The sequence below is a fragment of the Notechis scutatus genome, chromosome 2 (assembly GCF_049901735.1).
Source record: "Notechis scutatus isolate UNSWTSFEM ecotype Mainland chromosome 2, rNotScu1.2, whole genome shotgun sequence".
Lineage (NCBI taxonomy): Eukaryota > Metazoa > Chordata > Lepidosauria > Squamata > Elapidae > Notechis > Notechis scutatus.
In genome coordinates this window covers 94587313-94606241 of record NC_142010.1, presented here as the reverse complement: position 1 = coordinate 94606241, position 18929 = coordinate 94587313, and the positions used below count along the sequence as shown (strand labels likewise).

The 18929-nt window shown below is 36.2% G+C and overlaps 1 protein-coding gene across 4 annotated transcripts in view; it reads left to right on the top strand.

The window, feature by feature from the left end:
- TENM2 (teneurin transmembrane protein 2) overlaps positions 1-18929 on the top strand; it is a 1019238-nt gene that overhangs the window by 946448 nt on the left and 53861 nt on the right. For all 4 annotated transcript variants that reach the window (XM_087955493.1, XM_087955491.1, XM_087955490.1 and 1 more), the window contains 4 exons: positions 5156-5417; positions 7026-7293; positions 12436-12579; positions 14670-14919. In XM_087955493.1, coding sequence (XP_087811619.1) covers positions 5156-5417; positions 7026-7293; positions 12436-12579; positions 14670-14919 — 924 coding nt within the window. The remainder of the gene's footprint in view (positions 1-5155; positions 5418-7025; positions 7294-12435; positions 12580-14669; positions 14920-18929) is intronic.

Genomic DNA, 18929 nt, shown 5'->3' with positions numbered 1-18929 from the left:
ATCGTTGCAGTCTTTACCATTTGGTTCTTCTAGGGGTGGGATGAACCTTGAGTCTTTTAGTTTGTTGTTTACAAAATTGTAGAAAGCGCGGGTGGAATTGGTGTGTAGAAGGTTTTCCTCTTGTTTAGTGTGATAATTGGTACATTCAGTCTTTATCTGGTGGCATAAATTTTTGTATCGGCTTTTAAAGTTGGCAACGTGACCAGATTTGTTTTTCTGCCAAAGGGATTTCTTTTTGGATTGGAGCTTCCTTATTGTTATGGGTAATTTGTTTTTTCTGGTTTTGGGAATTGTTTTTGGTACATATAGTTTGATGACTCTTTTGACTTCAAGTAAAAATATGTTGTAATGGTCTTCAACAGTATTGCATCCAGTGAATAGAATTTGCCAATCAAGAGATGAGAGATCATTGTCTATAAGATCATAGTTGCCTTTTTTGAAGTTATAATTGGGGATCCTGTCATTATGGTGATTTTTGTGAGGACATATGTTGAGACAAAAGTCAATCATGCTGTGGTCACTGTTGGAAAAGGGTTCATTAATTTGTATTCCATAAATTGAATCCAAACTGTTGCAGAAGATGAGATCGAGGCAGTTGTTAGTCTAGTATTGTTGGTTAGTTGTTCCAGTCCTAGTGTGGTAACGGCATTGTACAAGGTTGTATGAATGGATTCAGATGTACATTCATTTAGTGTCCAATTTATAAGAGGTAAGTTGAGGTCACCAAGAAAAATGAGAGGGTGTGGGCAGGAGGCAGCCCATGTCAGTAGTGAAGTTAGCTTGTTTGCATGATTATATCATAGTCAGGGGCATGATAGCAAAGTAAGAAGCGGATTGAGATGTTTAAGGACAGTTCACAAATGATGGTCTCAGGAAGAGCAAGATCTTGTATAATTTGGATCTTTTTTAGATTTAGATACTTTTTATAGAATATAGCAACTCCACCACCTCTACGGATTTCGCGATCTGACTGAAAAACTTGATATTCTTGTGTAGAGGTAATGGAGTCTGGGAAAGATGCATTTAATCATGTCTCACAAATACACTGCTCAAAAAAATAAAGGGAACACAAAAATAAGACATCCTAGATCTGAATGAATGAAATATTCTTATTAAATACTTTGTTTATTACATAGTTGAATGTGCTGACAACAAAATCACACAAAAATTATCAATGGAAATCAAATTTAGTAACCCATGGAGGTCTGCATTTGGAGTTACACTCAAAATTAAAGTGGAAAAAAACACTACAGGCTGATCCAACTTTGCTGTAATGTCTTTAAAACAAGTCCAAATGAGGCTCAGTAGTGTGTGTGGCCTCCACGTGCCTGTATGACCTCCCTACAATGCCTGGGCATGCTCCTGATGAGGTGGTGGATGGTCTCCTGAGGGATCTCCTCCCACACCTGGACTAAAGCATCCCCCAACTCTTGGACAGTCTGTGGTGCAACGTGGCATTGATGGATGGAGTGAGACATGATGTTCCAGATGTACTCAATTGGATTCAGGTCTGGGGAATGGACGGGCCAGTCCATAGCATCAATGCTTTCGTCTTGCAGGAACTGCTGACACACTCCAGCCACATGAGGTCTAGCATTGTCTTGCATTAGGAGCAACCCAGGGCCAACCGCACCAGCATATGGTCTCACAAGGGGTCTGAGGATCTCATCTCGGTACCTAGTGGCAGTCAGGCTACCTCTGGCGAGCACATGGAGGGCTGTGCGGCCCCCTAAAGAAATGCCACCCCACACCATTACTGACCCACTGCCAAACCGGTCATGCTGGAGGATGCTGCAGGCAGCAGAACGTTTTCCACGGCATCTCCAAACCCTGTCATGTCTGTCACATGTGCTCAGTGTGAACCTGCTTTCATCTGTGAATAGCACAGGGTGCCAGTGGCGAATTTGCCAATCTTGGTGTTCTCTGGCAAATGCCAAGCATCCTGCACGGTGTTGGGCTGTAAGCACAACCCCCACCTGTGGACGTCGGGCCCTCATACCACCCTCTGTTTCTGACCATTTGAGCAGCCACATGCACATTTGTGGCCCGCTGGAGGTCATTTTGCAGGGCTATGGCAGTGTTCCTGCTGTCCCTCTTTGCACAAAGGTGGACGTAGCGGTCCTGATGCTGGGTTGTTGCCCTCCTATGGCCTCCTCCACATCCCCTGATGTACTGGCCTGTCCCCTGGTAGTTGCTCCATGCTGTGGACACTACGCTGACAGACACAGCAAACCTTCTTGCCAAAGCTCGCATTGATGTGCCATTCTGGATGAGCTGCACTACCTGAACCACTTGTGCAGGTTGTAGACTCCGTCTCATTCTACCACTAGAGTGAAAGCACCACCAGCATTCAAAAGTGACCAAACCACCAGAAAGCATAGGAACTGAGAAGTGGTCTGTGGTCACCACCTGCAGAACCACTCCTTTATTGGGGATGTCTTCTTAACTGCCTATGCTTTCCACCTGTTGTCTATTCCATTTGCACGACAGCATGTGAAATTGATTGTCAATCAGTGTTGCTACCTAAGTGGACAGTTTGATTTCACAGAAATGTGATTGACTTGGAGTTACATTGTGTTGTTTAAGTGTTCCCTTTATTTTTTTGAGCAGTGTATAATGTCAAATATAATGTCAAGAATAAGACATAATGTGGTTTCTTTCAATTTGGCTTTTCCTGCCTGTGAAGTCTTTTAGTATGTTTGTAGTTTTGAAGCACTTGTTTATATTATAATGTGGTGCAAAGTCAGTTGGTGGTGTTTTATTCATTAAACAGTGATTAAGCAAATCATAGCTGAGCATAATATGTTCACCTTTTAAGTTTAGATGAAGATAAGAAGGGTTGAGGTCAAAAATGTCAGATGAGAGGCATATTCAAAAGGGACAAGGCTTGCATTGTGGCAGCACTGTAGTCATTTTGGCCAGCCATTGCTACAAGGGCCCAGTTTTCTCACACATCTTCACTCCCATGATACATAAAACCACAATATTGATGGCTTTGTTAGAACTAAATACCTAGTATTTTCAATTTTTAGACAGAAACATTTTTCCAGTTCTGGAACTAATTCAACATTGTGTCCATTTTGAAAATTTAAGATTTTTCTTCTCATTGCCATAAACTTTGCATGTAAGGATAGTTCTATCTCTGCTGGGTTTCAAACGCAATAGTTTTAGCTAATTTTGGATCTGATATTGGTTTGTTAGTCCTGTGCTTTGTAGCATTTGAAATCTATGTTTGCACTAATAATTTGAACCATTATAAAATCAGCTACTTTTCATAATTATGAACAGAATGTGGGAATTCATTTTTTAGGATACTAATCTATCCTGCTACATATGAGGCTACATACTTTAATTAGTTAGTAGTTGGTTGGTTAGTTAGTTAGTTACTTAGTTATATGTCCCTTTGACTCAATATTGATTCCTGGCAACTGCCTGGACTCTATAGAATTTTTTACAAGATTTCAAGAGTAGTTTGCCATTGCCTCCTTGATAAGACTGAGATAGAGTGATTGGTGCAAGACTACACCAATGCTTCATGTCCAACATAGAATTTGCCATTGCCTCTTTGATAAGACTGAGATAGAGTGGTTGACACAAGACTACACCGAGGCTTCATGTCCAAGATTGAATTAGAAGCCATGATTTCCTGGTTTATATGTTTGTCTTGCCCAGTGTCTTAAGAACTAAACCAAATTGGCTTTCTTCATAATTTGTATACACTATAAATATGCAATGGGATAAGCTGATTTAATGATGCTCATCTGTTTTTTGAGTACGGCAGCAGACACAGTTGATTAGATGAGTAAACAGGATCACAACGATCTGTCATACCTCTATCTATATAATGATTAGGATCTGTTGCCTTTCATTTTTCCCAAAAACCCCTGAATGCATGAGCGGGATATATTTAGATGTTGTTCGCTTTCACTTTCTGATAGATAGCATGCTGTGATGCAATGGTTTTTATCTTGTTAGCTAACCTTTTGGTATTGTCCTATATCTTCTGTTTGCTCTCGTCCCCATTCTTTGGTATCTCATGCCAATAATGTTGAAAAATTGTTGAATTGTTTTCTGAATGCGATGATGAACTGGATGTAGATTTATAGATTTAGACTCTGAGATTTAGACATCAGTAACAAAATTACTGGGGTCATCACCTATTCTAGAAATTATTATTCTGTCTTTTTAGCTAAGGGTAGATGTTCTGGACCTTGTAAAACCTTTTCGTACCTTTAACTTATAAGATTCTTGTACCCCATTCTATGAAAAGCACAGCTGATTTCTTTAATCCATATTTTAATTGCTTCCAAGTACATATTGACTGTTTCCTAGTATGATTTGATTGCTTATTGTACCCTATGACTATTATTAAGTGTTGTACCTGATGATTCTTGACTCTTGACGAATGTATCCTTTATTTTATGTACATTGAAAGCATTTGCACCAAGACAAATTCTTGTGTGTCCAATCACATTTGGCCAATAAAGAATTCTATTCTATTCTATTCTATTCTATTCTATTCTATTCTATTCTATTCTATTCTATTCTATTTTCATCAGTCTATTTGTAGGGCTGTCTTTAAAGGTCTTTTGGAAACTAATCTAAATCGCACTAGCACAATTGTTTTATAGAATACATACTACAGTCACACTATAGATATATACACAGACTGTAGTGGTTACCAACTGATTTCTGAGCTCAGTAGAACTGTTATACAATACTTAAGGAGGGGGAATTTGTGGGCTTTCCATTATTGTGTCACTACATTGTCAAGTAAATCTAGCCAAAAGACACACTGGTGAGCAATACTGAAATTGGGTCAGAAACATTTTGTGAGTCATAGATGATCCATCTTTGATATAAACTTTTAAATAAGAATGTCTTCACATTTTGTTTTTGTTCTCTTGGACTCTGGAGTGATCTTTACATTTGAGGTCCACTGATTTTAATTTTTTTTTTCTGTTTTGTTGCTAAGATTTTTGGGGAATTGTGTACAGCTAATTCTGTCCTACTAAAGTTTTGAATCAATGCAGTAGAATGTAATGTAAGAAATTGTATAATAAACTGTATTGATGTGGTTCTCTCTCCAGTTTTATTGACTAGTTTGGGTCTTTGTTCTAGAATTCTTCATGATGTAGACTTCAACTTTTTCCAGGTTTGATTTGATTGCAAATGGAGGAGGATCGCTAACTCTTCATTTTGAACGAGCCCCATTCATGAGTCAAGAGAGGACAGTGTGGCTACCATGGAATAGCTTCTATGCAATGGATACCCTCACTATGAAAACTGAAGAGAACTCTATTCCCAGCTGTGACTTAAGTGGTTTTATCAGACCTGATCCTGTTATAATTTCATCACCACTTTCCACCTTTTTCAGTGATGCCCCTGGTCGAAATTCAATTGTTCCAGAGACCCAGGTATCAAACATAGATACTAAAAAAGAAAAGAAAAGTCACAATAAGTTTTTAATCATTATTTTCTAATAACAGCCCTATAACAATTATATTGCTTTAATTCACATTTTATAATACCAGTTATCTTGAATATTTATATTGGCCTCTCTTCATAAATATAAAATATTTCTTCATAAATATAAAACAGAAGCAGATATATGCATTCAGAGATAAAAGCAGAATTTATTGGTATATGGCTATGATGTGTTTGGCAATATTCATTAATATTTACTAAAATACTAATATTTTCATTAATATTCTTTGTCACAAACGCCTATACAAATTCAGTTGCATTTGTCCATTCTTTGAACTTGGAAAAGTACAGTTCTGGGAGAAATGCTTGCTTAGACATTTTTCATGAATGTTACATTTATGTGCTGAATTGGGAACCAAGATTTTCAAATCCAAGCCTTGATCACATTAATAAAGGCAACATAAGTATTACCCACAAATTTCAGACAGTCTTGAAACATCTTAGTAGAATATATATGTATTCTACTAAGATATATATGTATATCTTTGACTTGTATGTATTGTTCATGACAAACCCTGAATCTCTAGGATCAGGTTCCTAATTCAGCACTTGCTTCTTCTAGATATAAATATAGAAATTAATCATCAGAAATGTTCCTGTGTAAAAGAACAAACCTATTTAATGATGATGGATGTATTGTGCTAAGCTTTTCTTGTTCATTCTGTATACCAATTTTTTTTTGAAAACCTTAAACCTTATCAAGTCTTCTCTCTAGATTATAAAATCACATTGAGCAGGTCAAGATAGGCATAAGGCCAGCAGGCAAGTTGCCTCTTGCCACAATCACATAGAAAAAGAGTTGATTCTAGAATTTAAAGTGCAGATACACAAGGTGCTGAACCCTCCTCCCCCAAATGGCTTTGCCTCCCCAGGCACTTTCTCCTCAGCCAAGATGCAATACTAGAAGTGAACTTCTAGGAGAGCTATGGAGAAGAGCTATGGGAAGAGGTAAGGAATAAGCATGGGGAGAGTTCAGTTCCTCTCACCTACATGTCTCTTTTAATCTAAACAAAAACCTGATACATATCCCATCTCCATTCTTGCTCTGCATGAAATTGTCACAGATTCAGGTTTGAGCAAGCATCCTACTTGGCATGTTTGCAAAAACATCATACATGCAGCTGAAGCATGTGGCATACCCAGATGATAAGGGGACGTTCCATCATCTTCATTGCTACTGTTATTCTGCTTTTCCCACCCCTTCCCCTTAGGCATCCTTGCTACTTTAAGATGATTGTCAGCAATAGTTGCAACTTCATAGCATTACAGCTTCATGGGGCCTTCTTGCATAAAACTAGCAATCAGATCTGTGATTCTTACTGATGCTTTTGCCAACAGTGGAGATTTTAAAAGAAGCAGTAACAGTGGCCAAAATTTTACTAATTCAGAAGTCCTATCCTCAGTCTTACCATTGCAGGAAGGCAAGCAAAATTTCATAGCATATTTTACTTTAACCTACAAATACAACCCATGAGCTGAACCAAATAAATCTCTTCCATACCACACTCATTTAATATGAACTCTCTTTCCTTACTTAGGTTCTTCATGAAGAAATTGAGATTCCAGGTGCCAACATAAAGCTCTGCTATCTGAGTTCCCGTACTGCTGGATACAGATCCTTGCTTAAAATCACCATGACACAATCTCTTGTGCCTCTGAACTTAATTAAAGTTCATCTCATGGTAGCAGTGGAAGGGCATCTTTTCCAAAAGTCATTCCAAGCATCTCCCAATTTGGCATATACTTTCATTTGGGATAAAACAGATGCCTATGGCCAGAAAGTTTACGGGCTCTCGGATGCTGTAGGTATGATCACTAGATTCAAATCATGTAACTTTTAAGTGCTGGCTTTCAACAACTGCTCTTAAATTAAAGAAAAATCTGTGATCTGTACTGACAATAGAAAATACCGATAGACAGCTTCCATTATTCCACAGTAGCAGCAATTTTTCCAGCTGTCATTTATTTTGTTTATTGATTAGACAGTATTTATAACTTTCTCAATCCCAAAGTAAAACGGGCATTATACAAATAACATTAAAAAAACAATGTTACAGTAAAAGTACTCTAATCAAAATACATGTGACAGATGCCCTCAGTCAAAATAGCTAGTATTGAAGGGTCATTGAAATAACACATGTATTACTTGTTCATAATATCTAACAGATATTGCATGTAACATTCACTTATATCTGGGAGTACCCAATATAACACCTATGGGCACCAATGTGCCTGCTATTATTTTGCTTTACGAACATTAATCTTCCTGTTATACCTGACTCTGTGTGTGCGTGTGTGTGTATGTGAGTATATGTGCTTCCTTCAATCATGTATGTTTCTAAGAGACTGCCTATAGGTCACGCAATTGGCTTTGTGCCTAAGGGAGGACTAGAATTCATGATATCCTGGTTTTTAGGTTAATACACACAGAGAGAGACAGAAAGAGAGACAGACAGAGATATAGAGACAGAAAGAGAAGGAAGAAAGGAAAGAAAGAAAGAAAGAAAGAAAGAAAGAAAGAAAGAAAGAAAGAAAGAAAGAAAGAAAGAAAGAAGGGGTGAGAAATGGAAAACAAGAACACTACAAAATGAAAAGTTTCTTTTTAATTGAATCTAGATACAAGGTATCATCACAAAACATTTTATACAAAATAGAAATTTGAATAATGTACCAGAGCCATGGGTGAAGTTGGCCATGAACATATTGCCATCATGAGATGTGACTTCTGAATAAATTCAAACATTCATTAGCATTCCCAATAACTTTTTCCCAGTAATTTATTTACCTTACTGACAAATATTACATATTAAGAGTTAAGACTGTAAACAATCAATTGTTTAGGCAATAAAAGCCTGATTTACAGTGTGTTCCCAAGCTTTTCAGAAAGAAGAAAACTCATCCAAATGACGTTTTGATATAATTGATCATTTCTCATAAGGAGCTCAGATCATCTTTTATGTTTTCTGTGGGGTAAAAGATAAGGGAGTTTCACCAGTTTTCCATCCTAACTGAATTTATGAAACGGTAATGTATCTGTATCTTTAAGGGCTTTTAGAGGAACTTGAGAATCCTTCAGGAAATGATCAAAGCATCTCTTCAGACCTATTGCTTACTTTTAACTGCAATCTCAGTGGAAGTATCATCGGTGCATGCATACTGTATGCACATAGAAGATGACAAGGGGGGATCCTCAAAGCAGATAAGCCTTTGATAAGATAGGTTATGATGCTTTACAACTTCAAGATCAGATGCAGAGGTGTTCTTCAGTCACCTCACCAGCACAGCTCTATCTATACCTATACTTTCAAGCTAAATCCTAGCTTGATTTAAACAGATTTTGTTACTAATTGGGCATCTAGGACAGTTTATTGGAGACTCGCATATATATGCCAAAGAACTTGGTGTATGAGATTATCCCACTTCTTCTGGGATACAATAAAGGGATCTTAGAGAAAGCTATTGAATTTTATTGGAATACAAGTGCCCTTCTTAACTAAATGATACATTAACATTCAGATTTCTCTAGTCTTCTTTTTGATCCACTCCCTACCCTAACTGAAGTATATGAAGTATATTTTTAGGCAGTCAGATTCAATGAAATATATGTATGGCTGTTATTTAATGTATATATTGCCTTAATCCAATTGTACTCTAGGTTCAATAAAATGTAGTATCATTACTAGAAAAAGATTACAGTAACACAAGATATATAATAAACCTAATTTCTATATCAATAGGTCTTGTCCCAAATCATTCTGGATGTCACTTTGGAAAAGCCAGTTCTTTTCAGTTTTCCAGAGGGCCAGAGGAGTAGTGACCATCAGGTCACTCCAATTGCATTTCCTGGTAGGCCAGGACCTTAAGCAAAACAAGCTGTCTGGTTTTGGCAAAAATTATCAGGGAAAGATAGTCTTTCAAAGTACCCCCAAGCCATTAAGTGTCTTGAAGTGGTAAACAGCACCTGAATTGCATTTGAAAGCATACTGGTAGTCTGACAAAGTAACATTAGAGCTGAATGTTAAACATACGGGTTGCTGCATTTTGGAACAGCTAAATGATCTTTAAGCGCAGCCTCGTGTAGAGTGAATCACAGACATAGAACTGAGAAAACATAAGAACATGAGTTCTTATCTGAGCAAAAGTCTTGGGATAAAAAGTTGAGAGGATGCTTTCCTGGGAACAGCCTTCACTTGCTCCTCTGGCAGGGCTTCCAGATTGCAACCCTAACTTCTCTAAGGAAGCACAATATCGTTGCAAATTACATGGGATATAGTATTGGAATGAGTAGGTTCCTGAATTAGCAAATATCGAGCTTGCTAGAGTTAAAGTACAAGTATCATTAGTATAGTGATGATATCTTACTATGAAATACCAGATGTCATCTCTGGAGGAAGCTTGAATGTGACCCCATATCCATATCTACTCATAGTTACTTCTTGTTTTCCAACAGCATTGTCTGATGTGTTCATTCACCTACTTGATTTTCTAAAAATCTTCAGAAAATCAAGTTGCTAGTTGGGATCAGGGGCAGGGAAAGGCCATTCAGAAACAATCCTGTTATTCTTTAACAGAATAACAGAGTTGGAAGGGACCTTGGAGGTCTTCTAGTCCAACCACCTGCTCAAGCAAGAAACCCTTACCATTTCAGATAAATTATTGTCCAATCTCTTCTTAAAAACTTCCAGTATTGGAGCACCCACAATTTCCAGAGGCAAGTCATTCCACTGATTAACTGTTAGGATATTTTTCCTTAGTTCTAGGTTGGTGTCATGGTTAAATTCCAGAGACCAATGAGACCTTTAACGTAAGTCCACTAGATTGCTACGCCAATTTTTAAGTATCATCGGGAAAGCTTCTAGATCCATCAGATATCAGAATAGGCATCTTACTTGGACTATCGTACCTTGGAGGTTATGGATCCAGTCAAGTGCATCATAACTAGAAAATTATTGGTAATGGCAAAAACAAATCACTCTTAGATGTCTTCCAGGAGCAGATCATGTCTCATCTGCTCTGAAATGATACTGTGTAGCCAAAAAAGTGGTCTGACAAAAATGATCCAGAAAAAGTTTCAGATTGTTATGACAGTCATGACAATTATTTTGTACTAACAATATGGGTAAATTCATAACTATCTTTGGACAGTAGACTTTGGACAGTTGGACATTACAATAGCAAGCCCCAAACCCCCTTTCCAAGCTTGTTCTTTGGACATAATTTCACAAATATGGACTCATATCTGGCCATCTGTGGAAGAGAGTTCTTCCCAACAACAGGTGCTTCTGGTACATAACTGCCACAGTATTTCCCCTATCCTGGCATCAGGACTGATGAAAGCAACAAAATCCCATTTGATAAATTTCAATAAGAGGGAATCACCCTCTTCCAGCAAGCTCTCTGAGACTACCTTCATGGGAAACAAATCTTAAATTCAGAAGTATTGTGCCTGAGTTTGGCTTGCTTATCAGATCCGATTATCTGGTTCTTGATATGGGTATAACTTTGCAATATTTCTTCCTCTGGACCATCTCATCTGCCATACTTCCTCATTCCTATCATTGTGATCATCCTGCCTCCATGTCCACCCCCTTATCTACCTAGCTCACAACTCCTAATCATTCCAATTGTCACATACCAAGTTCCCCACCATGAGCTGTTCACTTGTCCATTCCCCTATAGATCTCCTTAGCAGGTCAGACGAGGGTAAGGTATCCTCTCTGGTCCTCTCATTCCAGGGATGAACCTTCCTTTTCAGTTTTCTAATATTAACTCAAATAAACAGTAGATCTACTTACTTTTTCTTTTCTTTTTCATTGCTGTTTATTTTTCCACTATCTCTGCTACTACCATATAAAGGAAAACAGCTCCATTGCTCCATTTTAAATAGTCAGTTTCATTAGGCCTCCTACACAGGCAGCTGTCTGACAAAAACTAGGCTGTCTGATATAGTGACTATCTCCTCCACCCTGATATACCTTATAACTTCTGCTCCATTTTCTATCCCTCCTCCATTCATTCTGATTTTAACTGGTTCTTTATTTATTTATTGACTTTTCCTTGATCTTTACCTCCTTCTCGATCCATGTAGTGACTCAAATATATGTAAAAGTTGTTTCAGCCATTTTATCAGTATACCTTCATCTCCCCTGCTCCTTGGAGGCCTGGCTGATCAATTTCCTCACAGTAAACCTTACCTGTGGGCCCCATTTGTCTTTGAACACAGCATTATTAGCCCTCTGAGCCCTAACTTGCCCAGCCTTCCAATCTGCCATACTGCCCATGTCACCCAGGGCTGGAGGTGAAGATGAATCTGGAGCTTCCTGGTGCTAATTCAATACTTTATTCATAGTAACTCCCAATATGTATCATGCTAATCCATGTGCCAAGACATTGACTGTTGGTTTCTGCAGTATGTAATAATATGTAGAAACTTTATGGGAATCAGTACACCTTACAGTGAATAATAAATAGGCTGTCTTCAAATTGGAACAAGAAAGCCATACATCTGGTAAGAACAATAATCTATAGTTTAATATTTTCCAAGATCTCTCTGATAACTCTATGGAAAATGGGGTAACAGGTTAATGCATTTTTAATATATTCTCAGAGTTTTATTCTGTACTTTTTTCCATGAACACAAATGTACAGTATTGAATATACATATTTTCAGTGCTGGAAGCTGCCAGGTAATTAAAAATAGAATCTGGGCTGTCATCATCACTCCCCTCCTTCCTTTATTAAATCAATCATTTCCTGCAACATTAAAGCTCTATACAGCTCTTCTGAGTCAAGTTAAATTTCAGGGTCAAATGAAGTCAAATATCTAAATTTAATAATGTAGAATAAAATAAAATATCTTGGGAACTGTGCTTCATAGTAGATGGCAAGTCATTCACATACAATGGTTATTAATATAAATATGTCTCTCTCTCTATATATATATTTCAGTGTCTGTGGGCTTTGAGTATGAGACCTGTCCCAGTCTGATTTTATGGGAGAAAAGGACTGCTCTACTGCAAGGCTTTGAACTTGACCCTTCAAATCTAGGTGGTTGGTCTTTGGATAAGCATCATGTACTTAATATAAAAAGTGGTAAGTTTATTGATATTCATGGGGGGGTGGTTGTAAGTTTTACATTGGGTGGAAATCTGTTCCCTAAAGATGTTGGTAAACAAGTCTCAGGAGAGTTATTAGACAACATGGTTAATGTTGCAGGATACAGAGAATTGTAGCTTAGCAAAATCTGGAAGAACAGTTTTTCAATCCCTGTAGGTTCCATTCTCATAGGTGTGCTTGGAATACTAAGAAATGCTTGTGCTAATATCTGATGGATACTAAACAATAAGAAGGCCCTGTAGGTCCAAACATATTTTAATAACTAAAATGTATAAAGAAACATGGTAGCTTTAGTGTTATTCTGAACAGCATTGTTTGTGTTGAGACATTGGCTGCATGAATACAGCTTGCATAATCTTACAGTGCTAAATTAATTCATTTTGTGCACAAATCCACAATTCATTTTGTGGATTTTTACAATGCATTGAACTGTTAGTGAACCATGTGCACTGAGTCTGTATAACAGACTAAGACTCAAAAATGAAACTAAACTTAAAATTTACTAAGGTTAGCATGTTATATGAATGTAGTTGCTAGGTGTTTGCTGGTCTAATTAACTGTGTTAAGTGAACACAGCTATTGTATTAAGCCAAGGATGTGCCCCTGCAGCCCTTGTATCCATTTCTGATCAAAACTGACCCAAAATTTGTATCAGTTTTCTTTACATTTGAGGTGGGAGACAAACAAATAATGACTACAAATCCACACAAGCAAAGATTTATGGGAAATCTTGACTTTTATTTCATTCATTCATGCATAAATATGATTTTGTGTATAGGAATTGCTAAGGAATTTTATTAAAAATCTCAGATAAATGACAATTTGTATATATATGTTAATTAACTCACATACATTATAACAGTGAAACTAGTTGAGAAAAGGATATTTGAAAGTTGGATCTAAAGTATTATTGAAATTTCATCAGCAGAGGGTATATTTATATATAAGGCTTAGATTTTAAAGGATGTTTTATTGCATTCTTGTAAATGATCCATACCCTGCAAGGTACAGTGAATAAATCTGTTAAATAAATGAATGGATAAAATTATTATTTTTCTTTAAATTAAATTATTTGACTTACCTTTCACAGTTTATTTCACATATCCACATTTTTGTTCAACTTATAAAACACACTGAGCTTTAACAAAAAAAATTTCAACTGACTGGAAGTTGACTATCACCTTTCTATGAAAAATTCAAATTATCTTGTAATACAATGTTACCATTTAAATTGCCAGTTTCAAGTGTGAAACACATTTTTAACATAATTCATTATTTAATGTCTATCTGGCATATTCTCTGACTTCCTCTTTCTTTCCTCTTCAACCTTAGAAAGATTGATTTTTTTTTCTCAACTCATTCACTTGAAAGAACAAAGAAGCTGATCAGTTCCCAGGGCTTCAATATATTCACCACACCTTTTCTGGAAAAAAGGAAGAGAAAAATTCCCAACAATTATACCCTTGCCAAACATTCAAAGTTGATTTTAGCATTTCAGGGCGATAATGATCTTGGGTTTTTAGGGTTGAATTCATTAAAAACCTCATGCTATTCCAAGTGGGGCATATCTTAATAGTAAATTAGAATGGGAAAGATCTAAGGAAAATCTAATAAATTGTCTGTTTTATTGTGAGCATTATTGATTTCAATAATGAACATGTCTCTTTTTCCCTGTGTTAGACAAAGAGTTACCAGAAAATGAATTAGATATTACATAGTTAATATTAGTCTCAAGACAATGCAGACTTGCAGAAGGAAACAAACTTCTTGCCCCTGTTGCACTTGCGGTGGGAATTGATGGGAGCCTGTTCGTTGGGGATTTCAGTACTATGCTTCCTTCTAACATTGTCTGTCAAATATGAATGGCACTAGGTTGGTGAAGGATAGGGTGGCTTGTTAAAGTTAGCAAAATAAAAAACATTGGCCAGCAGAAACCTATGAGATATGTTACAATTTAAACCATGTACTAAAACTCTGAAGACAGATAAATTCCAATCAAAGGATTTGGCAACAAAATCATCCTATGAATAAACATAAAATGCAATGGCTTTTCTGCACGTTGTTAGGTATTCTACACAAAGGTAGTGGAGAGAATCAGTTTCTAACTCAACAACCAGCAGTAATTACCAGCATTATGGGAAATGGTCGTCGTCGAAGTATCTCCTGTCCAAGTTGCAATGGACTTGCAGAAGGAAACAAACTTCTTGCCCCTGTTGCACTTGCGGTGGGAATTGATGGAAGCCTGTTCGTTGGGGATTTCAACTACATTCGACGCATCTTTCCCTCAAGGAATGTCACCAGCATTTTGGAATTAAGGTAATGCCACTGCTAAAAGCACCACTATAAAAGCTTTCCTAAGTGATTTTCTTTATAACTTTCTAGATTGTTGTTGCTTGTAGCCCTCAGCACTATCTGCTGTTCACAACTGATAGGTGAAAATGACTGATGGATCAAAACTGGCATAAAGTTGGTTTTCCCCCTTTTCCTTTGAAGACTATAATGGGAATTCAAGCAGTCCATGAATTGTGCAATTCACCATTAAAAAATCAGAATGGGCAGTGACGGTTAAGCATTATCATAAAGCAATCTTCCTCATCTTTGGAAAGCTGAGAATATAAGTGGAAGTTAACTTTATGTTTTGTTTTTAAAAAGGGACTGAAGAAGAGAAATTGGGCATAACAGCAATAGGAGGGAGGACTTAAATTAGGACAGAAGAAAAATAAATTAGGAAGCAAAAGACTGTTAAATCAGTTAACATGGTCAAGAAAGAGAAAAGAAAAAAGAAAAAAACTAGCTCAGAATTGGGAAGCAGGAAATTGGAAGTGGGAATGGTAAAGTAAGAAAAGGAATACAAAGGAATGTTGCAGGAGGAAAAAGAAGGGAAAGGACAAAGGAGAAGGGTGGATGAAAGTACGTATGAATTTGAATGATAATAAAACGAACAAAGAGAATAAAAAATAACAAATGCTAAAATAGCCAACGTATTTAATCCAGCATTGCTTATGCACATTGGCCAATCAAATGGCTTTGGAAATCAATAAGTAGAATATGAAGATTGTGGTTCATTCTTTTTTCTATTCCCAAATACCTCTCAACATTCATCTTAAATGGTTAATCCTGGGTTGTAGCATAAGAATGGGGAAAAAAACAATGCTCACATATTCTATGTATAATTTCATATACCTTTACAATCTTTTTTAAGTTAAAAAGTTAATTTTTTTCCTTAAAGTGGAGTTCTTCTAACCTTGATACATTTAGATTTCTCTTGTCTCTTTTTGATTCAACATTATGGATTTTGAGATGCAATGAACAGAATTATGCACAGTAGTGCAAGTGTTATAAACTGCATATTTGCATTTATTTTTATGGCATGGTTGGGCAATTCATAGTTCTCCTATACCCCTTTTCCAAGCCCCTAGAATGGGCAGGGCTAAAATTTTTGAATTCATTTTTTTCCTTTTTATATTTTAAAACATAGATTTAAAGAGCAAATTGGATATCTTAAACATTTCTTAAAATGATCCATCCCTCCTAAAGAAAAGAGGATCTGAAAATTTCAGTTTTCCAAATTCTCAGTCTCGTACTTTTACAGCCGTCATTTTCAAAGCAGTTTCACATTGGGGTGACCCTTTTATTAAGCTGTCCAACATCAATTTAAATCTTCTGATTATAGCAATAGCACTTAGACTTATATACCGCTTTACAGTGCTGTCTAGCCCTCTCTAAGCAGTTTACAGAGTCAGCATATTATCCCCAACAATCTGGGTCCTCATTTTACCCATTTCAGAAGGGGAAGGATGGAAGGCAGAATCAACCTTGAGTAGGTGAGACTTGATCTGCCAAACTTCAGGCAACCAGCAGTCAACAGAAATAGCCTGCAGTACTGCATTCTAACCACTGTGTCACCTATTATCCCATTATTGGGATATTTCTACTTCAATGACGTATTATGATTGATTTTGTTGAACCATATTTACCTTTTTTTAGTGAAAGCTGAAATCTCTCTCCTGATTTCAAGATAATTTATGAATATGGGATAGAACACAATGTTTATTTCATTGTTGTTAATTCTTATATGCTGCTTTACAATTTCTACTTGCAACTTCAGAACTGGAGTCCTAGACTCCATGTAGATAAAGGTTAAAATGGCTCACACTACACACATTATAGACTCCATTGTCCTAAAACATACAAACTGCCAAAAATCAGAGCTATGTGTAATATTAATCATGTTTATAATTCTAATAGATTAATAATTGTTTACTTAAAGGCAGAAATCTTTTCCTTGATTATACAAACAAGAGGCAAACTTTTGTCCATTGGTTTCCTCAATATTTTTTTAAAGTGAATCCATTAGAATATTTTTTACATTTAATCTAGCATTGATTAGGTCCATGGCAAATGGACACTGATCAGTGGAATTCTGATTGAATTTGGTATAATGTAGTGTCAGGTGTTTGGTGTCTTCTCAAAAGTCCTATGAGTCATATTTTTGCAATTAATGGAAATGAAACAAAGAATGGATACCATATAAACAAATATAGACTAGAGGTGTTTAGAAGCATGACATGGGTTAGAATAATTCAGAGTTGGTTGCATTTTAACAAAGATGAAACTGTTAGAGTTAAGCCTGCTTTAGAATTCTTAGTGTTCTCTGAACTTTCAGACATTTCATTACCCAGCAAGACAACATCATCAGTGCAAGTTACCTACCTGTTTATATGCAATAAGTTCCCCTGCCAATGTAATTTCCTATTTAAACCCATTTTGTTTTGATTTTAGAGTTACACAAAGCATTTTTCTAATACTCAATCATACTGAAGAGTAGAGTACCAATTTTGCAGCTATGCCAAAAAAAGGAGGGGGGATTTGATAATATTTAATGGGTGGAGTAGAAGAAAGAAAACAGTAGTGGATTTAATAATGAGGATATCATATTGCAGCTGTAGATCATTTTTTCTCCTCTTGAGATACTACGTGACTAAATTCTCTGTAATATGTTACCTAACTGACTTGATGTAATGAATGATTTTTTTTATTGAAAATAATTACACAATTTTGTGGGCAAGTATGGCTATCATATGAAAAAATAGGTATCATTCATTTTAACCACCCTTTCTCTGTGCATAAAATTTCACATTCTTCCTAAACATTTATCACAGATGTTTTCTATGATAAGAACTAATATTACTGAAAATTTCTATACATTCTATATAAATACAAAAATAGTACACTTAAAATAAGATTAGACATAAAAAAGTGTTCCAAATCCATGCAAAAATATAAATATAAAAATATAAGTTAAATTATAATTTAATCTATTTTCTCAGTAAACAAAAAGTATTCTTGTCGTGTGCATCATTTTCCCAAATTTTCATTTAGACCAAGCATTCAGAATGACATAATCTGAAACTCACTGGGGCACCCAATTGAATTACATTCTTGAATTGAATTATCTGTGCAAAATTAAGATGGAACTATTTCCTTTTAATTTTTCAGATATGACAGTTTTGAGGAAATAAAAGGATAAGAGAGAAAGATTTTAATATGTGACATTTACAGATGCAAAATATAATTATAGGAAAAATTAACAGATAATAGTCTTATAAATGGCTCTCAGTCCTATCAGTTAAATGGGACATCCATGTTCAGAAAGGAAGTCTTGCAAGTTGAATCTAAGTTTCTGGGAGAAGACTGGAGGAATTTGGTAGTTGAACATTGTGAGAAACTAGAGGTTAAATGAGAATTACCTTCAATTATGATCCAATAAATTATTCATTGAAATTATGTTCCAGTACAATAAAAAGGCATGACTTAGCCTCCAAAGTTTGTGAAATATCAGAGGAAAAATATCAGAGGAAAAAGCAGAGGATACCCAGTATACCTACACACCAGTGATAGGATTCAATTTTTTTTACTACCGGTTCTGTGGCCTTGGCTTGGTGGGCATGGCAGGGGAAGGATACTGTAAAATCTCCAGTCAGAGGTGGTATTTGCCGGTTCTCCAAACTATTCAAAATTTCCGCTACCGCTATTATTGTAGAATAATAAATTGATTTCTAGGAACCATTATAGCTTTTGTGGGATCTAGCAAACTTCCTATCAAGCTATCTTACTTAGGCACTAGATTAGGAAACATTATGGAAATAACATTCTTTGGTTTCAATGTAGCATTTAGGAGATTTCCCAGAATATTTTGGTTGGCAGAAGTGTAAAATGTGGGTCGAGTGCTTGTACTTTTACATGAATCAGCAGTTGATTAAGCAGCCATATTCAATGAATGTTCATTAAAATGTCTGTGTTAGCATGGATAGACACTTCCTTGC